Here is a 24,537-nt window from a genome sequence, read left to right as displayed (position 1 = left end):
TGTTTAAATAAAAAAAGTTTACTGAATAAAAAGTGGGATAAATAGAATAATAGGTCAGTGTTGATTATAGATCCGGTTTATCATGCTCGGCACGAAAACGAAAAAGCACTCGCCAAGGCTCGTGCTTTTTGTTTTCTAAGCCTCGCATGATAAACCTGATCTATAATCAACACTAACCTATTATTCTCTATTTATCCCACTTTTACAGCGAATTCGGTTGATTAAAGCCCCGTTGATTAAATTTCATCTATAATCAACGGCAAGGCTATAATCAATGGCACGAAATGACGTCATCAACTGCCGAACCGGGACTACTTTTTCCCACGCACCTCGTCACCTGTATTTGCCAAGTGCATCAATAATAAAAACACTCAAAAGTTTGTCAATCTTAATGACCTTAAAACAAAGAAAAGTAGCAAAAAAACGTGTTTTTTTTGGTCATTTATTTTTATTAAAACCTCTAGTATTAGGTAAATTTAACAATATGCAAATAGGTTCTGTTGTTGTAGCTCCCCTTTGAAGAAGTCAGTTCGAGTTGCTCCCCTTTGACCGTAGAAAACAATCGTCTGGACCAAGAAATCCTGTGTTAATTTACAAGCTGTACTCGGATATGTGTCCATCTGATTTTTCTTCAAAGAATCTTTCCAATCTGGCAATACGCACAAATGACACTGCATCCCAGTGGTTCTTGCGTCAACAATTGGGGTGTCAACAAGCTAGGTCAGATGCTGAAGGCCATGGCAAAAGACACCGGCTTTCTCAAGCACAAGAGAATAACGAACCACTCAGTTCGCAAATTCCTGGTCAAAAAACTTCGAAATGCAAACATTCCACCCACTGAAACCATGGCCATAACAGGGCAAAAAATGTCCAGTCCATAACCAATTATTCCAACATATCTGTTGAACAGAAGCAAAAGTGTTCATTCTTGCTCAGTCCAGTAAATGTAACAATCCAACAGATTCCTCTTGTTCACCTTCATGCACCGAAACTATGGCCATAATGCAGCCTAGACAACCACTGTCTACCGTCGAACAAGTTGATCTTGATGTTCGCCCCACCCAGTCACTTCACCAGCAAATGTCTTTCTCTAGTTCGAACAACTTTGCCTCACAATTCTTTGGTGCCCCTTTCAACATTCAAAATGTATATAATTAGCTTAAATCCAAGTAATCTTTGTTATTTCGTCACGAAATAACCAATATTATAACAAAGAAGCAAATATTGTGCACCTCGTGATCGACTTGATGGTTTGTTATCGAAAGTGAATTGTGTGTGGTGTTAGGCTACGTTGTAAACAAATGTAGTTCCTTGTATATAACAACTTAATGTCATATTGATATCATAAAACTTTAAGATTTGCAATTCAATATGATTAAAATTGTAATTAATAACCCTCGACACTTTGTTACAGAACGATATTCTGATTTAAAAAAAGATTATTTGATCAGCGGTTATTTTTTGAACGCGGAGTAATACACTCGCCTTGGTTACACTACAGTCATTATCAAAGTACGACAAACACTCATGAAAACTTATTTTGTTTAAATAAAAAAAGTTTACTGAATAAAAAGTGGGATAAATAGAATAATAGGTCAGTGTTGATTATAGATCAGGTTTATCATGCTTGGCACGAAAACGAAAAAGCACTCGCCAAGGCTCGTGCTTTTTGTTTTCTAAGCCTCGCATGATAAACCTGATCTATAATCAACACTAACCTATTATTCTCTATTTATCCCACTTTTACAGCGAATTCGGTTGATTAAAGCCCCGTTGATTAAATATCATCTATAATAAACGGCAGGAAATGACGTCAATATTTCGACGAAATGACGTCATAAATCCAGCGAAATTATCAGGTCAAACTAATTTTGTTTAAACAAAAGGTTTACAAAATTAAAAGTGGGATAAATAGAATAATAGATTAGTGCTGATTATAGATCAGGTTTATCATGCTCGGCACGAAAACGAAAAAGCACGAGCCTTACTATTGTTCTCTATGTATCAACGTGTTTAATAAGTATATGATGTATTAGTGCATACAAGGAACAACAAAGAAAAACAGTTTATATCAATGCTATTCCTTTACAGGCAAAATGCACAATTTACATATCATTATACTGTGCATTGTTGAGTTTAAAAACAAAGTTATTATTAAATACAAACAATTGGGTATACATTCAAAACAATACGTGTATATACAACATTTATACATACGACTCTCCTGGTTTATCGAATCACGGACACTTACTTGATTCTGAAATACATACAAAACAGGCACCATTAGACATAATGTTTCATTGGTTCCCTAATAATTTTTATCAATGAAATATGTATGTACCAGGTTGCAATTACAACCATAAAAACTGAAACGAATTCATTACTACGTCGCTCTATGGAAACGGGTTTGTATGCGTGATTGCCAAGTGCCATCACATGTAAGTCTTTGCAGTGCGCACAGTCTTATCCGAGACGACACTTTTTGAAATGCTCGGATTTTTTTTAGAAGAGAACACATTTGACTACAAATTCCATAAAGGCGGAAAGTTTCGCCTCTGTTTGGCCTGTGCGGACACATTAACATCATCTTATTGTACAATGCCAAACTGTAACAACACCCCATGTCCTACACGCCATGGAAACCTAAATGTTTTGGTGTTTGCCCATCATAAACACCTAAGCTACACAAATACACTACATGCACAATGAGTCGCATAAGAGATGGAGACATTTCCAATATCAATCTTTAATCGCTCCAGAGCGGTAGCGGAAAGCTCCAAAGAACAGATACTCAGTTGTCTGATAAACACGAGACTGATTCCAGGAAAACTGGGCTAAATTTATGTGCGTAAAGTGTCATCCCAGATAAGCCAGTGCATCCCGCAAAGGTTAACCCGGGACGACACTTTCCGTCTCAACTGGTTATCGCTAATAAGATACTTCCTTTCAACGAAAATAGCATAAAAGCGGAATATGTCGTCCCTGATAAGCATGTGCGGACCCTTTGCATTAAGCCCCAATTTTCCCAATGTGCACAAATCTTACACTTAATTGTCTCGTAGTATGCTACAAACAAATTTACGGCGCATTACCTATGCGTTGATTAAAATATAGTTTATCTAGGACAGTCTACCAGTACTTTTCACTAATGAATATGTAACATTGCCTACGCTTTCAATATAAATATTCATAACATATTGTACATTTTCTATAGATAGTACAGCAACAAGCATAAAGCAGTCCCTTTATATGGAATACATTTTGTGTAAAAACGGATTCGTACTGAATAGGCATGCCTAGCACGTTTTGTCTGATTGTGATGACTTTGTAACATATTGGTTAATTGTAACTTACCCCATGTACGTAATGAAAGATGTTTAAAATACTGATGCATGTTAGTGTTACAAAATTCCAAACATAATCCTTCGTTCCACTAATTAACAAAAACGCGTTTCTTACTTTTCATGAGTTTGTCGAATGATTCTGCCCAGCCTCGGATTTCTTCTATAGTAAGACTGAAATAAAATAAAATGAAATTAAGTTCAATAGCAAAACATATATGAGTGACGTTCTGGGAAAACTGGGCATAATGCATGTGCGTAAAGTGTCATCCAGTGCAGTCCGCACAGGCTAATCAGGGACGTAACTTTCCGCCTAAATTGGATTTTGCTAAGAAGAGACTTCATTTTAACGAAAAAATGTCATAAAAGCGGAAAGAGTCGTCCCTGATGAACCTGTGCGGACTGTACAGGCTAATCTGGGACGACACTTTCCGCACATGCATTATGCCCAGTTTTCTCAGAACACGACCCATATATGGGAAAACGGGGCTTAGTCAATATGCGTTAAGTGTCGCACCATATTAGCGTGTGCAGTCCGTAAAGACTTATCGGGGAAAAACTTTCCGCTTTTATGGAATTTTCCTGTAAAGCAAGTCACTTGAAAACAATAATCCATTGTGAGCGGAATGCCTTGGATTTAGCCCTGTTTTCCCAGACCGCGGCTCAAAATTATTTGAATAGCAAGTCATATTTCAAAACGATCATTATGGTTATTAACTTATTAGGTTGTTCTTGTTTTCACATTGCATAAACTCTAATTATGTTGCGCAGTATATATAAATTGTACTCATGCGAGCAGAGGGGATAATCACGTGAACGTCAAGATGGCGACGGCCATGCCGACAAAGGTATTTTTCGCCGTTTTATACCCTTCATTAGTATTTTTTTCAACGCCGCTCACTATCCAGCCATAAAAGCAAGAACGATATAAGCGTTTTTTTCTTTTTAATATTCGCTCTATATCTCGACTTTTCTCGCTACGCAATTTTTTACGCGGGAACACAAAACTACAGCTCCCGCAAAGAAAATTCGTAGCGAGTAAAGTCGAGATGTAAAGCGAAAATTAATATCAAATAAACGCCTATCACTTTCTTACTGATATGGCTCGAAAGTGAGCGTCGTTTACAAAATTTATAATCGTAACAAGGGCTTTTGTGAAACATGCATGCCACCCATATGGGCTGTCAGTTGTAGTGGCAGCCATTGTGTGAATGCGTTTTTTATCACTGTGACCTTTACCTTTGACCTAGTGACCTGAAAATCAATAGGGATCATCTGCCAGTCATGATCAATGTACCTATGAAGTTTCATGATCATAGGCCTAATTATTCTTGAGTTATCATCAGGAAACCATTTTACTGTTTCGAGTCACTGTGACCTCGACCTTTGACCTAGTGACCTGAGAATTAATAGGGGTTACCTGTCAGTCATGATCAATGTACCTATGAAGTTTCATGATTCTAGGCGTAAGCTTTCTTGAGTGATCATCCGGAAACCATTTAACTGTGTCGAGTCATCGTGACCTTGACCTTTGACCTAGTGACCTGAACATCAATAGGGGTCATTTGCCAGTCATGATCAATGTACCTATTAAGTTTCATGATACTAGGCGTAAGCGTTCTTGAGTTATCATCCGGAAACCATTTTTCTGCTTCGTGTCACTGTGACCTTGACCTTTGAACTAGTGACCTCAAAATCAATAGGGGTCATCTGCCAGTCATGATCAATGTACCTATGAAGTTTCATGATCCTAGGCTTAAGCATTCTTGAGTTATCATCCGGAAACCATTTTTCTGTTTCGAGTCACTGTGACCTTGTCCTTTGACCTAGTGACCTCAAAATCTATAGGGGTCCTCTGCCAGTCATGAGCAATGTACCTATGAAGTTTCATGATCCTAGGCCTAAGCGTTCTTGAGTTATCATCCGGAAACCATCTGGTGGACGGACGGACCGACCGACCTACCGACCGACCTACCGACCGACCTACCGACCGACCAACCGACATGTGCAAAACAATATACCCCCTCTTCTTCGAAGGGGGCATGATAAAGGATATAACACGGCGAACAATACCTGTCTCGACATGGAAATCGCCATCTTGATTATCAAGTGATCCCCCCTCGGAATATATCCTAGAGAAACCTCACTTAATGAAAAGAATCATTTCGCAGATCGCTTAAGCCACTCACTAATTTTATGAAACAAATGCAATATAAAAATAAAAAACGGTCGTGGAAGTAAATTATTAGTAGTAGCAGTATTGTTATTATTATTATTATTATTATTAGTAGTAGTAGTAGTAGTAGTAGTAGTAGTAGTAGTAGTAGTAGTAGTAGAAGTAGTAGTAGTAGTAGTAGTAGTAGTAGTAGTAGTAGTAGTAGTAGTAGTAGTAGTAGTAATATCATCATTATCATTAATATTATCATCATAATATTGAATATTGTCATCTTTTTCATTAGTATTAACTTAAAACTCTGATTTCGGAAACAAAATGGGTCCTGATTCATGACATTGTTTTCTTATTTTAATGATCTTATGGCATCACAAAGGCGCACTGGCATGCTATTCTCAACTGCGTGTTAACTTGGATTTTGCCTGTTGTAAGTTAAGTGCGATGTTGATTCGTGTGAAACGTCGCAATTTCACTTTATGAATCAAGCTCTGAGAAAAACGCGGACTGAACATGTTAATCTGGGCCGACAATTTACGCACATGCATTAAACCCCTTTTCAAAGAGAAAAACTCAAACACTTTTTAACAGAGTCAAGTTTACGTGTACATGTTTCCGTGCTTGTTGATACGAGGGTCAATGCGCTATTTCTGCGTATCTACATCAGAAGAGGCTGTTGATTTACTAGGGACACCGTTAATTCTACATTTCCTTATGAAAGGAAGTTGTTGATACATGGGGGACACCGATATATATGTTTTTATTTAAAAACTGTCCTTATTGAAACTGGATGAAAGTGACTTTATAAATATACAAGACATTATGAAAGAATGACCAAATGCATTTAAGTAAGTTAATATTAAAATGGTTTTATTTGTTTGTTACAGTTTAGTTTGCAAGTCGGAATTGTATTAAACACCCAATTAACACTGTATACACTTATGTCATTCGATGTCCTATTAGATCGTTATTTTTTCACCTGCGTCGTAAAAAAAGCGTGCGTACAAAAATATGTTTAAATAGAAGAAAATCCAAATGTTTAGAATTGTTATCCTTTAATTGTACAATACATTTACATATGCAAATATACCATAAACTGTAGGATAACAACAACAGCCAATCAGACGATGCTCATGAATCAATATCGGGATGCAATCACCACTCGGACTACACTACACCAAGAATCGTATTTAGCATTCACTATTGTAGCGACGAGCTGGTCATAATAATTAGCTGCTAATTATATCGAATAACAATGATCTATAAGACGTGTGGCACGAACGTGCTATGATGGGATTGTAATCAGAAAATATACATAATAGCGACATGTTCGTCAATTCCAAAATCGATATAATGTTTGTTGTGAATAAAACTGGAATTGCAAGTGAAATCAGTAGGTCTCATTACGGCGATACGATAACTTATGTCATGATAATATTTATAATTTATCCTTTTTTAAATGGCGTAAAACGTTTAAAATCCCCGCTTATCGGACATGCAGAACTTATGCTTGTTTTGTTGTCGGGTTAGGGCACGGGTAAAATAAAAACAGGATGAATAAATAACGAACGGACAGACCTTGTTGTTAAATTACATTTGCCAATCAAATGTCGATAAATCCGAATGGTGTTTCATTTAAAAGGTTTAAAACAGTGTAAAAATGTATTTCCTCTCTGCGACGTTTACCCAGATAGTAGCTATATGAGTAAAAAAACATGATGTTCATTGAATGTTTTTCACTATGATTATATTTGATTATTTCATAAGTTGTAAAACGAATCATTTTTGTACAATTCAATATTTAAATTCTTGCATGTATGTATATAATCTTTACGCGACCAGTATGATACTTAGCTATATGTAATTTTACTCACGTTGACATAATGATAAATACAACTATTTGTAAATGACAAACAACTGTGTACGTCACTAAAACACCCAATATGTGTGAAAGGTTGTTATACTAAGTGTAGTAGATTTGGACGAAACGTTGCGTCACAAACATGATTAATGGTTGAATGTGATAATTGATGTGATACTTGATAACTGGCGTTCAATCGCCATCATTTTAGTGATGCCTAACCTTTAAAAGAGCCTCGTTCTGTGAAAACTGGGCTTAATGCATGCGCGGAACGTGTCGTCCCGATTCAGCATGTTTAGTCAGCACGGACGAAACATTTCGCTTCTATGGCATTTTTCGTGTAAGGTTAGTCTCTTTAAAACGATATTCCAGTTTAGGCGGAAAGAGTAGTCAGTGATGATCGTGTGCGGACTGCATTGGCTAATCTGGCACGACACTTAACGCACATGCAATAAGTACAGTTTTCCCACAACGATGCTCAATACATGTTAGGTAACACTAAAAAGACGGCGATTTTATATGGTTGATTTTCAGTGTATATGTATTTGAGGTGTACTGTACCGGCGATGACAATAAACACGTATAGACCGATATTAATCAAACTCTTGCTATGTTAACTGGAATACGGACAGTTTGTTGTTGGTCTTAACCCATTTATGCCTAGTGGACTCGCCCATCCTTCTAAATTGGATCAATTTATTTCCAAACTTAGGGATGTCAAGTATATTTATTTCGATATTTAGAATATTTCTTACAGAAATTCCTTTGAGCAAACAGTGCAGACCCTGATGAGACGCCGCATCATGCGGCGTCTCATCTGGGTCTACGCTGTTTGCCAAGGACTTTTTTCTAGACGCTAGGCATAAATGGGTTAATAGACCTCTGGTACTGGCATGTTCCAAGGAATCTCGTTTGCCTAGCTATACGATTATCGACTAACACATCTGTAAGATTTGCGAGTTTTGCAGAAAGTATTATTTGTCAAATGTTGTATTAATATGTGGCACTAATTACAGAGTGGGTAATCAGGTGACAAATTATATGCGACGTCCATGCCGAGACACGTATTTTTCGCCGTTGTATGCCCTTTATTACTTGCATTTATTGTTAAAATACCGCTCACTTTCAATGCATATCGTCAAGAAAGTGATAAGCGTTATATCGTAGTGATATTCCTCTATCTCGACTTTAGTCGATGCGAAATTTCTCAGCGCGTCACAAAATTACAGCTCCCGCTAAGAAAATTTTAGGCGAACCTAGGTATAATAAAGACACAATTCTTACCAACTTTCATTAAGATTGAGACATAAATGTGTCCTCTAAAGGGGTTTTACCAGGGGTACTTATTTGGGACGAATGTAACCCAGATTTGAGCTCAGCCTATATATAATCAAGATAATTATTCTGACCAAGATTTATCAAGATTGAGTCATAAATATGGAGCCTAGAGGGATAACCAAGTTTTTATATGCTTTGACCTGATGATCTTGCTATTGGACACACATGACCGAGATTCGACATCGACCAAAATATTTTCAAGATAAACATTATCATTTATCACAATATGATTAATCACGTGGTCCTAAGTGCGATAACGAGCTTAAAGTTGCCGTCACACGCCGAACGTTGACTGACTCCGAACACAGGGTTAAATGCATGTGCGTAAAGTGTCGCTCCAAATAAGCATGTGCAGTCTTCTTGACGAAAATCCAGTTAAGGCGGAGAGCGTCGTCTTTGATAAGCCTGTGTGGACTGTACAGGCTTATCTAGGACGACACTTTACGCACATGTATTAAACCCCGGGGTTTAAACCCCCTTCTTAAAGATCTAGGCTCATTTCATACCGATTCAGATTTCAGCTCGTGGTTATGTTTTTGCCTACTGGCAAAACGTTATGCGTAACAGGAACTTTTTCAGCGATCTCCGAATTTTGAAAATAAATTCGTGAATTTACTTACAAAACTGAAATATTTGGAATCACGCTACCGCTACACCGCGTAAGCTTTCAAAATGTAGTGTAAACGCTATGAGGGTTATACAAGTTTTTGCTTTAATATTTATCTATACAAGCGTAATAAACGCCATATTCTGTTTCCGATTATCGAGTGATGTTTATCCATTTATATATAAACGAACAAATATATTTTCACTTATTTTCTTACGCGGGTCTGTTTTGTTATATTGTTTTTACTATAAATGAATATAATGCAAACATGCTTGTTTACTCTTTGTCATTTTTTTTTCTAAAAAATGAGATTTTTTCAAACTATAAAAATATTTCTTTAAGTATACAATGGCTGTGCTAAATCTCGACGTTTTTACACCATAAACATGATTGTGTGTTTATGTCTTGCAATGTCAAAATTACTAAAATACTTATTTGAAGTCAATACCGGTCTGATAGGAAGAGAAATACAAATAGTTTTTAGTTTCAAAGGCATAAGATGGGTATTAAAGTATTTAGATGGATACAAATAAATTGGACGACACTTTACGAACATGCATGAAGCCCAGTTTTCTCAGAACACGACTGCTATATGAAGCGTTGTGGAAAAATTGGACTTAATGCATGTGTGGTATCGTCCCAGATTAGAAAGTGCCACTGCTCGTTTACTTGATTTACGAGTACTTCATTTCAAACTTCATTTTAATTACATAAAAGCATAAAGCGTTGTCCCAGATTAGCCTGTTATACAAAGCCCCGTTCAGACATATTTAAAAATTTCCAACATTTAAAAGCAAGATGCTGCGTTGACATCCTTTAACGATCAAAACACATTACCAATGATTGCCTTTATAGTTAATACAAAAACAAGTTCCTACTAAAATACAATTCCAACAAATCTGAAAGGAGTGACACACAAGCAAACCTACGACGTCTAAACAATATGGAGAACAGGGCAAAACAAAATCTCTGAACAGCCATATTATATGACCCAAACGACGATCGATCTCTTGTGATGCGACAATTAAAGGCAAAACCAATGTGGCTATACTCACGGTTCTTCGTTCACAGGTTCTGCAGATTTTGTCCCAGCACGGTCTGGTCTGCCCGTGCCGTTTCGTACTGTTAAACTGAAATTAAAATGGAACATTCTATGTGCAAGCATCTGCCGACCACTAGTAATCCATCACAACATACACCCCGTTCGAAATTAATCGATTCATCGCCCCAAAATGTGTTCAAATTCAATCAAAGGCTTCCAACACTCATTGACAACTGTCTGCATGAAAAATGTTTATTGGAAGCGCCCTCTTGCGACACTGTTCAAAGGAAATCGATATCCGTGACGTCATACGGAGTTTTCGACTCGGCCACTGACGGAAAAATGATAATCAGACTTTCTTACCAATAATGCCTTGTTTAGAGACTGGGAGACAGAATTGGAGGACAAACGTATATTTCCACTGACCAATATTTATGAATAATCAATACATGGATATGTAATTAAATGGCGAAGCCAAATTGATAGGACAAACGTTTCTGAATTTATATGCATAGCTCCTTTGATATATTTCGTAACGTCGGTCTTTTTTCTTTTCCTTTTTTGATGAACAATATTCGATAGGCACTTTTTGAGAACGTTTTGTGAAGCGTTAATAAATCGTCAAGCGTGATTCAAAATATGCAGTGTCAGACGACAACCAAGTGAGGTATAGATCTATAAAAATGAACGCCTTTTCCGTCCAAATAATGATTGCACCGTTTTCAACGTTTTAATACATGACCAAACTGGGTTTTATAAATTTTCTAACAAACTACAAGAAACAAACAAAACGCCATATGACGCTCACCTGCGACCAAAAAGAACGAACTGTTGAACTGTTCTGAGGGTACACAATGTTTAATTTGACCCACATATAGAAAACATATGCTGTTAGCTTTTTTAATGGCGATATGGCAAACGTGTGATCTCTCGAGTGTTCAAAAGCGTTTTACATTAAACTCACTTATTGACTTTTGCACGCACATACTCGTTTTTAAACTTGGCCTATGTAAAAATGGGACATTCTGATCCCTTGATGATGAATGGGCAAGCAATTTTTTACCCTAAAGCGTTCATAAGAGCTTTGTTGACGACTAGCGAAGGAAAGCATCGACAAGAAAAGCTTGTTTACTTTCTTATCACATATATCTATATTCTGTTGTAGAAGTATCCCCGTTCCGATTGAAATTTCATCGATATACGTTGTATGAATCCACATCCTTTCTACATTATCTTGGTATAAACCAAGAGGGTCATTGACCCGTACGAGCTCACCTGAGACCCGATGGAATTAAAGTATTCATGCTCCTGAAAAGGTGGAGATCAGAAGAACAAACATACTAATGAGACCTAAGGATTTAATTTCTATGCATATTATTATAGCATATTGGGCAAATCCAAAAACTATATTACGAGAGAAATTATGTCTGTTAAATGTAATGATTAAAACAAAATGATTAAAAATGTGATCAAAAGATACCTCTATTATAACAAACAGTTTATTATTGAAAATATTTTTAATACGCATATTTAACCCTTATATCAATGTGCGGGGGACAACTTTGCTATCTGCTAAAGTATTTAGCCAGTAGCTGGGTGTTTGTCTTGCAAAAAAGGCTGTGTATACAAAGTCTAACGGACCACATGTGAATTATATATAAATCAAATGGGAATATTCCGTCCTTGATGAATGATCAAACAACATTAAAATGAACCAGTTATTTGTTGTTCTGCAGAGTTTAACTATTTGATTTGGTGGACAAATAACTATACAATAACTGAAGTAATAGCAATATTTAATTAAAATATGTTTAAAATTATAAGGTCAAGTTTTTAATTATATTATCATCATGATCACCATGAACCTCACTATGATCAAAATGATCATCACCATGATCATCATCAGCTACAGCATCAGCAGCAGCAGCATTAAGAAACTTAAGCATCACACTTTCATAGCTAATCACGTATAGCTATAATCATCAAGTTACATCAACCTGTGTTAAAAGGATTTACAAAAAATACAAGCTAAATTAACACTTACACTGACACTAGTCTAAGTGTTCACTCCCATAACTTATTTACGTTTTTAGTCAGAATATGTTCATAATTTAAAACGAGATCAAGATAAAGGCGCACATAAGAGCGTTGTGGACGTGTTTTGTTTATTGAATGATCATTTATGTCTGCTTATTAGGATATAAATGAAAACTCGTGAAACGATAATGCATTTTCTAAAACAAATGAGTAAATACTGTTCTAATTTTACTTTAATGTATAAAAAAAGCTTGATGCATTAAAGACTTGTTAGTCCCCTACCGGTGAAATGGTTTGCGCTCTGTCTGTCTGTCACACTTTTCTGGATCCTACGATAACTTAAAAAGTTCTTCATATTTTTTCATGAAACTTGAAACATGGACAGATGGCAATATGGAGATTATGTACGTCATTTCATTGTGTTCTTACGTCAAGAATTCTGGTTGTTATGGCAACAAATAGACTAGAAATATTGCTGAAAATGATGGAGTTTCACCGGTAGGGGACTTTTAGTGCTTGGCAAAAGTCTTGTTTCACAAACGGTTAAAATTCAATACTTTAAAATCTTATTTTTTACATTTTGACTCCCCCGCTTCGACGATTATATCCTGGAATATTTCCGGAGACGTTTACTGTTAACCGACGCGCAGACGGAAAACTCGGACTTCTCCCGCATTCATTGACTACAGTTTCATAAACAGCGCAACTTAAACAAGAATGGGCTTGATTTAAAGGCAATAAAACACTTTTAAGTCTTAAAGCGCCTTACCATCTTGTATGATCTTTTATCAATAGTCCTTTTTAATGTATATCTTTCGAAACGTACGTTCATTTTCAAAATATGTTCAATACAAGGCTTTTCTTGTACAGATTCAACATCTTTTAACCTTTTGTCAACAATAAGATCTCATTAACAATAAAAAAAAACATTTACGTCTAAATGTAATTTTTCACAGCAATTCACAGCAATTTACTTGGCATTGTAAAAACAGTTCATAATTTATAGAATAAGTAAAAACAGACAAAAAAACAAGCCCCTATGTTAGATTTAGCACTCTTAATTGATCAGTCGAACTTTTTCTGTTTGAAAAGTAAATTATAAAGGTTTCAGTCATAAACTTAATAATTAAAAATGACCTGCTAAAATAATTTTGATCGAAAATCTCTTCAATATATGCTCTTTTCTCCCAATATACAATACGTGTTAGAACAAAACTAAAACGATACTCTTCGATGCTGATAAATACATGTATATCAATATTAAAACTTGTTTAAAACCCGATCCGACCCATACTGTCCAATGAGTATTTCGGAAGGAGAAAGAATTTGTATATTTTCAGTATCGCATTACATCCCGTATTGTAACAGCTAGTCACATTACATCCCGTATTGTAACAGCTAGCCACATTACATCCCGTTTTGTAACAGCTAGCCACATTACATCCCGTATTGTAACAGCTAGTCACATTACATCCCGTATTGTAACAGCTACATTACATCCCGTATTGTAACAGCTACATTACATCCCGTATTGTAACAGCTAGTCGCATTACATCCCGTATTGTAACAGCTAGCCACATTCTCAAGATGGTCTTTAATTAAGTACTTAATAATAACATGAACATAAACACTTATCTGTATGGTTCATTTTTAATCGTGTTGTTTTTTTGGTTAAATGTTGTATAGTTTTATTGTATTGTATTGTGTATACAATTGGTCATTTGTCTTAAAAATAAAAATAAAAACTTTTTTATCATGTTTCTGGACTTTCCTTATTTATATATATTCTATATACATTAAACGTTAGTCATTTTAAATGTTAATCTCAGTATTTTTATGGTATATGTTATTTTGGTTAAAACATGCTGAAATAGTGTGTGGGGGATAATAACTTATAATGCTCTTTAGTAATTTACAAATCCACTTGCAAGAATGCGGTACCTAAATTATTGTACACATACGTTGCTTTATTCACTCGTAATAACAAATTATTATTTTGCTAGTTGCACAATTGCACGTTAAAACGTTACTAAGTAAAGATGTAAACATGTATATTGTCACGTCCGCAACGACTAAAGATGTCAGGAATTGTTTTATTAATTTCAAGGCCGCGATAATTAATTTTAAGCATGACATAAATATAGTTGATTTCCCCTGGGTTGTGCTAAAATAACTTGCTTCATCTTTCATAAAATCGAAAAAGGAGGAGAATGCCACAACAACCAACTACAGGGGGTATTAGTACAATGTAACCTACCAACATAAAATGGCAACTGCCTCTTCATCCCCCATCCCCCTGCTGCCCTTTGACCCCGTGATGAATTGTGACCCCGTTGTGGCCCTCTTAACAGTTCCCGCCAAGAGATAGATATGTCTTGAGAAAACGCGGGAGAATTGGCAGACGTTAACTAATCTGCAATTAACCATGAAATAATGATTATGCATCAGTTTTGTCATCAAAATTGGTAGTGGTCAATGTCCACTATCATGACAATATGTTTATGTAATATTCATCAAATTATGTCTAATGTCTTTAATGTATAATAAAGTGTCTTTATCCGTTTTCAAATTGTATCGAAACGAATTCCATAAAAAGTATATTATGTTTTAGAATGGCTGATTCACAATATCCCTTTACATCAAATCAAATTAAGCAAAGTGATCAAAAGTGAACAATTATACAAATGAACCGCGCTCACGAAAAATCACACATAACGCCATAGATCGCTTTCGTACACTTGGCAATATACCTCATTGGCAAAAAAACTAACTTTTAAAAAGCATTCGCAAACAAGAAGGTTGAATAAATCTGCAGATACACAAACTAGACAAATTCTCCAACAATTTGTCAAAAGACAAGGGAAACCCTTATCGCTTATATCAAACACAAATGAAAAAGGTGCATATAGACGAAAAGCATGGCAACATCTAACTAAAAGAGATCTCTCGGAAGGGAACCGCATATATACTTCATGCAGTTCTGATAAAGTGGTCCAAAGAAATGGCAAACGGTGGTAAAGGCATGAATACGAGCAAAAAGGGTACAGCAAGTATTAGTAAAAGTATGTGCAAAACCATATATAATCGCTTATTTCTAACAACAGAATTGCGTCATGTGTGTAATTTATGTTAAATTAAGCTTGAAAACGACCAGGATTTATTCCGTTTTTGTATTTACTTCTAGAAAATTATGCCCGTGCGAGAACAGTCATCCAATAGTAAAGGGTTCGTACAGGCTAGTCAGAAACAACGTATTCCGGCTAAACTAGAATTCTTTACGAAGAGTTACTGCAAACATAATACCAGTAATGCGGAACGTGTCGTCCCAGATTAGCCTATAACCTGACTTTACATGCTTATCTGGGACGACACTTTACGTACGCACATGCAATAAACCCCGTTTTCCCAGGGCGAGATTCATATGGTTTGAAAATGTTATCGTTAGCACAGTGACAGTGAATGTCCGAGTTAGATACTCCTAAAGATAAGAAAGCTTTGCAACAGATGCATTTTCATAATAGTCATGCCTCAAGTTTTATCATTCTCATTTCAAATGTAAAATCACCAACTTGACCCAGACATTAGACAAACATAAAAGCAATACAATTAGGTAGTGCTTTTAACCCTATTACACAGAGATATTTTTATAATGTTTAACCAAGGTAAGTAACTTCAGTAGAGCGGAATAAACCCATTTGTAAAGTTATCTCTCTTGTCGTGAACTGTTGGTAATTTTGTGAATGATCAACGATCGTAGAGTTACGGAATAGCAATCAATGCTGCGTAAAAAGGTTTGATTCATTAAATTTAGAACGGTTTATCTGATTTATTACATAATTGAATGTAAAAGCTCGAAAGGGAGAAAAGTCTTCGTAAGTTAAATTAGCTCCTGTCATATGTATGTATGTATTACAATGAACTAAATGATTTTCGGTTTTGTAATGGAGTACTTTAAAACGAAATCGTACCTCAAATGTGTCATTCATAGTAATTGGATGCAGGTATTTGTCAGATTATGTAAATGTTAATGTGAATGAACTTACTTACTTTAACAAAAGCAAATCAAAGAGCGTCTTCTATTAAAAATAATGAATATTAAAATAGTAGGGATGCCTTGCACGTAAATTTTCAAAAATATTATATAAAATTAAATTCGGGGCCAATATCCAATTAATGACTTTCGGAAACTAACGTATCCAAGTAATAAACCATATTAAAAATCCTTCGAACTAATATAAACGTATAGTTATTTACTTCAAATGCATTTGATTTTAATTAAACAGATGTCGCAAAAAGGTGCTCCCTTAATGTTTTCTTCTCTGATAGGACTTGAGTTATTGTTAAACGATATAATGTAAGAGCGATACATTTTCAATTTTAACATGACATGTGTCGCGGATGGCACGACGCTGGTAATGTTTAGCTATAATATGTTCATTAAATACATCGTATATAACAGACAAAAGCCGGGACTAACTAGATTGCAAAAGGCAACTGAGCATTGCTCTTTGAAATGTTTTTAATGAATGTGCGTAAAGTGTCGTCCCAGATTAGCATGTGAAGTCCGAACAGGCTTATACGGGACGACACTTTCCACCCAAACTAGATTTTTGCTAAGAAGATACTTTCTTTAAACAAAAAATAACATAAATGCGGAAAGTGTCGTCCCTGATTAGCTTATGCGGACTACGCAGACTAATCCGGGACGACACTTTAAGAACATGCATTAATCCCCCTTTTCGCAAAGCTCGACTCAAATCAATTGTCATGAAACCTCGTCGCTCCTTCTCACATTTCCGATAACCTAATTTTACCCTATCACTGCTGTAGAAGTACTAGTTACGAGGAGACAGTAGGCCAAGAATTAATCAATAAGTTGCTAGGGTATTTTGATAAGTAATCTTATCTAAATAGACTCGAGAAGATAGAGAAAATGTATTTTTTCTTAATTAATTATATTGATTGTAAACATTTGTGCATTTTTAGTAAATATGTCATGACAAATTACTGCAGTTTTTACAGTTCTTGGATACTCATGCTTGATAAAAAAAATGTTGACGCAGTTGTTAAGAAATGAACCAATCTTGTTTCTTTGCCGTTTTAGTTCCTATTCTAAAATATGTTAAGCTATTGAATGGCAAATTCAAAATGTACACATATCAGTTAACTTGTCCCTTTAAGATTGTAATTTCAATTTGGTTGAATCAACTACCTGTGTGCACTCTATCATAAACCCCTCGCTAATATGATCCAACTTTATTTAATTTACATTATTTCAATTACAATTTTTGTTCTACTATACTTTAAATGGCAAACACTTATAAAAATGTTAATTATGTAGAAAAAAAAAAGATTTTGATTAAAATAAGAAAATGTTGCGAAGAAGGAATCCTCAAGGATCACGATGTTACTTGTGAATGCCGTATACTCTATTTAAAGGGAGATTAACGATATGCGGAGTTTTATCAAAGAAATTACACTGCTCAATACAATATGTATATTCAAGTTGTACACGTATACCATTCGATATTCAAACGCGGAGCACTAAAGGGTGTGACATGCAAATAATTGTACATGTGTATCAATAAACCATTGTAAAAGAGTATTCGTTAAACAATAATTATCCTAATTCAGCATATTCAGCAAATGCGTTCAAAACAATCCCGGCTTTTGTCAACAAACAAAACGTCTTCAAATACTCCATATCTTAAAACGTCAAAACTTCGGACAGAAATATTGATGCATTGTTTTCATATAAGTTTAAGATGACCACTTTTAGCTGCAGTCTGATATAACCGGGCGTAATGCATGTGCGTAAAGTATTGTCCCGTCTTAGTCTCTTCAGTGGGCACAGGCTAGTAAAGTATTGTCCCGTCTTAGTCTCTTCAGTGGGCACAGGCTAGTAAAGTATTGTCCCGTCTTAGTCTCTTCAGTGGGCACAGGCTAGTAAAGTATTGTCCCGTCTTAGTCTCTTCAGTGGGCACAGGCTAGTCAAGTATTGTCCCGTCTTAGTCTCTTCAGTGGGCACAGGCTAGTCAAGTATTGTCCCGTCTTAGTCTCTTCAGTGGGCACAGGCTAGTCAAGGACGACAGCGCTTTTATGGAAGTTTTCGTTTAAATGATTTTTTATCAAATGAGTTCTGAGAAAACTTGGCTTAATGCATGTGCGTAAAGTGTCATCCCAGATTGGCCTGTGTAGTCCGCACAGGCTAATCAGGGACGACACTTTCCGCTTAAACTAGATTTTCGGTAAAAAGGGACTTCCTTTAAACGAAAAATACCATTAAAGCTGAAAGTGTCGTCCCTGCTTAGCCTGTGCGAACTGCACAGGCTAATCTGGGACGACACTTTACGCACATGCATTTGGCACAATTTTCACAGAACAAGACACAAATGGTAATCAAGGGCAATCTTGTGCGATACTTTTCGCACATACATTAAACCCGGTTGGTCCAGAAACCGGCTTATTTATACATGAACACGGGTCACAATCCCACTTTGTTTTGACGTTTTAAGAAATGGCAACCAGTCAGGGCGATGAGCAAACTTTGCAAATATAACTTTGCGGCTAATGCGTTAACTAAATAGCAAACAAATCGAAGAAACTGGACGAAAGCGATTACACTTCACTGCAGATTTGATTATCAGTTGCAAGTTTTTAAATCGTTGGTTGACGTAAATTTGTTATAAATATCGGCCGCGATAATGACTCGCGCTTCCTATGGACGTCGACAAACGACGTCATTGCAAAGTAAAACTGTGAAAATTATCGATAATTTTCACTTTCATTAACAGTCTTTAACGCATGCTGTTATTTCTTATGTATGATTATGACGAAGAGCTGTATATGCTTAAGTTCAAATAAACTATTCTGTTCTGTTCTGTAACAGTGAAATATTGTTTTTAAAACACTTATACTACCCTAAAAATCACAATCAAATTAAATAAATAAATACATTTCTTATGATTTTCTAAGTTTTCAAAAACTCTTGAAACTATTTAATTGCCTACTTTACTTACGAAAATATTTCACGGTAATAACCCCTAAAGCATACAAATAGCCCATATTTCATTATTTGTTTAAAGTTGTATTACACGTGTCGTCAAATTATTTAAGCGGGTCGAAAAGTCAAATTTGCATTAACTATGCCATCGCCCGACCAGTTGTGAAGATGAAAAAGATAAATTTATTGCATAAGGTCTACCATGAACAAGTACAACAACAGCACCAACAAAAACAGCAGGCCCGCGATGCTCGTGCGTCCGTCTGTACGGGGCTGGAGGGGGGCGTGTCCGACTGAGTGTGGGAGGCACCAGGGCGGCTATTTCTCATTCTAATGACGTCATTGGCCGAGCCCGTGTGTCTACTGTTCATAACAGTGCTCATCTGAAAATAGACAAATACTGAAACGTTTATTTATGCAATCTGATTACATAAAGAGATAATTATGATTACATAAAGAGATATATTTTGTTTTGTTTCCTAAAATGTCCACTTTCAAATCATGCATTAATCACTTAGTTGCAGCTACATACTTTGTGTAGAAAATCTGAGTTCTCATCATTTAAAAGGATATCGATAACCCATCACATACATTCAGTTTTACATCCTGCGTTAAGAACGTTCCTTCTTTTACTGTATTTAATTGTACTTCCATGACACAGAAGGGAGGCTTAAATCCGTAATACATAGGCTAATATTGTCTACGTCTTATTAACCCGAAAGATAAACCCGGGAAACTTCAAACAATACTTTACTAATTTATGCCTAGTGGACTCTTCCATTCTTCTAAATTGGATCAATTTATTTCAAAAATTAGGGATACCTAGTATATTTATTTCTATATTTAGAATATTTTTAACATAAATTCCTTTAAGCAAACAGCGCAGACCCTGATGAGACGCCGCATGATGCGGCGTCTTATCTGGGTCTACGCTGTTTGCCATTGCCTTTTTCTAGGCGCTAGGCATAAATGGATTAAGCCCGGCAAGACTGGAATTCCTTGCAGGGCTTCTATTTCTTTCAGACAACATGGTATTTCGAGTTATCTGGGCCGACTACAACAGAGTGCCACAGCTATGATTTTTCACAGAGTAGTTTCCCTTGTCATGTTTGAACAATACTTTGGTAACATATATTAATAATTATAATGTTGCGCACGGTATGATCTATATAAGATTACATTGTGCATATACGTTTCACTGATGCTGCTACTGCCATGCTGCTGCTGTTGTTGTTGTTGTTTGTATAATAACCTGTTTATCAACTCCCACTTACCCGGTTGCATTAATGTCCGATGCATGGTCTTATTATACATGTATATATTTAAGATTTTCAGGTAGATACTTATTTCCTTTTTAGTTTTGCTATTCAATTTTGTGGATTCAACGTTTATTTTATGCTCATTAATATCGCCTTCAATTTGTATTTCAACGCACAATAATTGATCGCGCAAAACGTCTCACGGTTTACAAAGTTATCTACCGTATCACTTATTAAACACTCGCCCACATAAAATCACGTCTCACTATAAATACAAATGACAGTTAATAATAGTTGCCACAGCAATTTGCCCGATGCGTATTCAATACCGACTTATTATTACTAACGTCATGCTCACCTGTTGTACTCATCAGATCAGAATAAATAGTTACCGAATATCGATTAACGTTGTCAGCGACCAAGACGTTGCAACAACGTTTTCCTATAGCACATATCTTTTCGTTGTCATTGAATACGAGAACTACCAGCTGCTTTAGATTGTATAAAACTCATTGTTGGAATAAGGGGCTTATTGCATGTGCACAAAGTCTCCACACATATAAGCACGTGTTCTCATCGAAACTTATAAGACAGTTTGAGTGAGTTATATTCTGTATATGGACGGACACCAACGAGCAAGATGCATTTCTTAAGAAGACAAGCATACTATTTGCGACACGAAATATCCGAATAAATTAAAGGAATAGTATCACAGTTGATGACTGGACACATATGTATCTGAAACTTTTATGTTACAAATAATATGTGCATTATATATTTTCATGTAATGCATGTTTGCTTGCAAGACATAATAATGTGAGGGTATATTTATTCCTTCATGTGTCGAAAATTGGAACTTAATTTACTGAATAATCTATGCAGCTTTTGTGATTTTTGTATAATATAATGTTTCTTTTTACCTTTATAACAAATGTTTTTATAAAGTTTCATACAGATTGTGACTGAAATGTTACCTCTCGCGTGTACACATGCACCCAACAACACGTTGCCATATTTTTCAACAAAGTATTCTCTCTACTTGAATATTGGACTCAAATATGGCGTTTCGAGTGTTCACAATGATTATTTAAAGCCACCAATGAAAAATGCCCGCGCCCTGTTGGTCATGTTTATAAACGGCCCGGAAATATTTTCCATCTCAGTAAAGAAATCATTAAAACAAATGTTCTGACCAAGTTTCATGAAAATCTGACAACAAACATGACGTTTGAGTCTTTACCAGCATTTTTTATATATAATTTGACCTTGTGGCCCTGTTTTCGGCCACAAGTACTCAAGTTTCGAACTCAGCCGAGATATCATTGGGAGACATGTTCTCAAACAGTTTCACGAAGATAGGGCAACAAACGTGGCCTGCAGAGTGTTCACACTGTAAATGTTGACGACGCTCAACGGACAAAAGGCGAACAAATATGCTCACCATGAGCACGATGTGCTCTCGTGAGCTAAGTAAAACATAGGGTAAATTTTTAAGGAAACCTGTTGACAGATTGGCGAATTTAAATATGTCCAAATCTGTATCGCAAATTCTAAAAATAACAGTGTGCACAACAGGCTAAATAAGTTAAATAATACTTTTGACGTAGAAGTATACTGAAAACATGTTCTTCTTAAAGGGGCCTTTTCACAGATTTTGGCATTTTTTAACTTATTCATTAAATGCTTTATATTGATAAATGTAAACATTGGATCGTAAAAGCTCCAGTAAAAAATCAAGAATAAAATTAAAAAAAGGAAAAGAACATTGCCCGGAGCAGGTTTCGAACCAGTGACCCCTGGAGTCCTGCCAGAGTCCTGAAGTAAAAACGCTTTAGCCTACTGAGCTATTCCGCCGAGTACACATACTTGACGTATTTTATACCTTATATAAGCAATCTTCGTAGTTTCACAAAATTTAACGACAAAAACAGAACTCTCCAAATTATTCAATCGTTTCGCGTTGCAACGCTTTATAATTTTTAGGTTTTAAAATCGTCAAAAGATGCATATAATGGCTATATTAGACCATGGTAAATGTTCAGTATTACTGTTTCCTCACAAATATCATAACTAAAACGAAAATTTGCGAATCTGAAACAACTTTTTACAATTTTGTCAATTTACCAAAGCGTGAAAAGATCCCTTTAATGAGAAATCATAGTTAAACAGTGATAAGTATTTGTTTACAAAATACAGACGTGAAACGACTGAATAATTCTGAGTATTCTATGGTTTTCAGTAAACTAAAGTGAACACTCGGATTGCTTACGAAACATTAAAGACGCGATACACCTGTCAGAATGATCTTTGTGATGACCCCACTTCGACCTTATTTCTAATCCCGATAGTCAGCATTAAAAAAATCTTTTTAAAATATAATGTTCATTTTGTTAACCTTAAGTTTTTTTATGCCGTTTATTTTATCAATTAAAGACATTTAAAGCAAGCTTTAGTCATGCCGAAAATTCGAATAATATTTTATAAGATTTATTTTAAGAAGACAAGCAATGGGCTTTCCAAGTCGTATGGTTTAGCATAGCGATGCTCACAATTTAAAATGCCGAACCTACATTTTTTGGCATTTCGCGATTTTGATTCTGTGCAAAGCGGGAAATCAATGCGCATATACCCCCAAAATAACGAATTAGTTAACCAATCGCAAAAGCTCAAAAAAGTCATGTGATGTAATGACGAACCGCAATTGGTTGAAGTCAAAATGACGAAGCTGCAAAATAGTGTTACTTCGCCATTTTGCGCGCTAATTAATACATAAAAGTATCAATATAGCCTTGTATGTTTAAGGTAAATTGACGAAACGTAAACTTTTGCTGATAGAATAATTTAATGATGTACATTTTATAGTATTGCTGAACGCAAAAAGAGATCAAACTAATATAAAATGTTGAGGCCTTAACTTAGTAACTTGTGGCCACAACTCATAGCTTGTTTCTACAACTTATTAAGTTGAGGTCTCAACATAATAAGTTGTTCCTTCAACTTAATAACTTCTGGCCGCAAGTTACTAATCTGAGACCACAACTAAATTAGTTGTAGAAACAACTTACTAAGTTTGGACCACAACATAGTTGAACCAATCAGATAAGTCGTTTCATCTTTACCGTTGTATCACTGTTAGTACCCTTATGCTCGAACTATTGTGTGTTCGGGTTCAAGCGCCGGTTTGAGCACTCTCCCTGTAAGCTATGGATGCTGGGATTGAGCCCCTGTCTGAGCACTTGCCTTGTTAGCGACTGGGTTCAGGGTTCCATCCCCGGTCTGAGCACTAGCAACGTAAGCGTCGGATCCCGGTTTCGAGTCCCGAAGCACTCGCTTCATTAGAGAGTGGTGCATGGTGTTTGGATTCTAAACCGGGACCCTTCTTGTAAAGGGCGATTGCTCTGACCGGGGCTTGATCCAGGGAACCATCGCTTACGAGGCGAGTGCTAGATGCCGTAGTTTTCGACGGTCCCTGGGTTCGAATCACGGTAAGAGCACTAGTCCTTAAAGCTAATTTGGATTTTTCGACGGTCCCGGGGTCCGAATCACTGTTCGAGCACTAGCCATGAAAGAAGCTTTGTGTCTCTAGATCGAACCTCGGTTTGAGGACTTACCCTATAAGCGAAGGCTTGAATTCCGATGTGCGAATTTGCACCAACAGTGACAGGTCCCGGAATCGAGCTCCAGTCTGAGTACCAGCCATGAAAGCTATCGAACCCGGGTTCAAGCCTGTGTCTTACCACTTGCCCAGTAAGGGAAGGATCCCGGTTGCGACCCTCAGTCTGAGCGTTCGCACCGAAAGCTACGGGTTCACACAGGGACTCGAACCATACAGCCTTCGCTAACATACCATACTGAGCACTCGCCTTCTAAGCGACCGGT

General features: G+C 36.2%; 1 protein-coding gene across 6 annotated transcripts in view; it reads right to left on the bottom strand.

Moving 5' to 3' along the window:
- Positions 1–2,084: 2,084 nt before the first annotated feature.
- Positions 2,085–24,537, bottom strand: part of LOC127851499 (regulator of G-protein signaling 20-like) — a 141,785-nt gene continuing 119,332 nt past the window's right edge. For 5 of the 6 annotated variants that reach the window (XM_052385310.1, XM_052385309.1, XM_052385304.1 and 2 more), the window contains 4 exons: positions 19,601–19,782; positions 10,373–10,447; positions 3,460–3,515; positions 2,085–2,257 (listed from right to left, as the gene is read on the bottom strand). In XM_052385310.1, coding sequence (XP_052241270.1) covers positions 2,238–2,257; positions 3,460–3,515; positions 10,373–10,447; positions 19,601–19,782 — 333 coding nt within the window. In that variant the 3' untranslated portion in view covers positions 2,085–2,237. The remainder of the gene's footprint in view (positions 2,258–3,459; positions 3,516–10,372; positions 10,448–19,600; positions 19,783–24,537) is intronic. The other variant, XM_052385305.1, reaches the window with a different exon arrangement.

The sequence above is a fragment of the Dreissena polymorpha genome, chromosome 11 (genome assembly GCF_020536995.1).
Source record: "Dreissena polymorpha isolate Duluth1 chromosome 11, UMN_Dpol_1.0, whole genome shotgun sequence".
Classification (NCBI taxonomy): Eukaryota; Metazoa; Mollusca; class Bivalvia; order Myida; family Dreissenidae; genus Dreissena; species Dreissena polymorpha.
The sequence above is the reverse complement of the archived record's forward strand: the minus strand, read 5'-3'. Positions and strand labels throughout refer to the sequence as shown.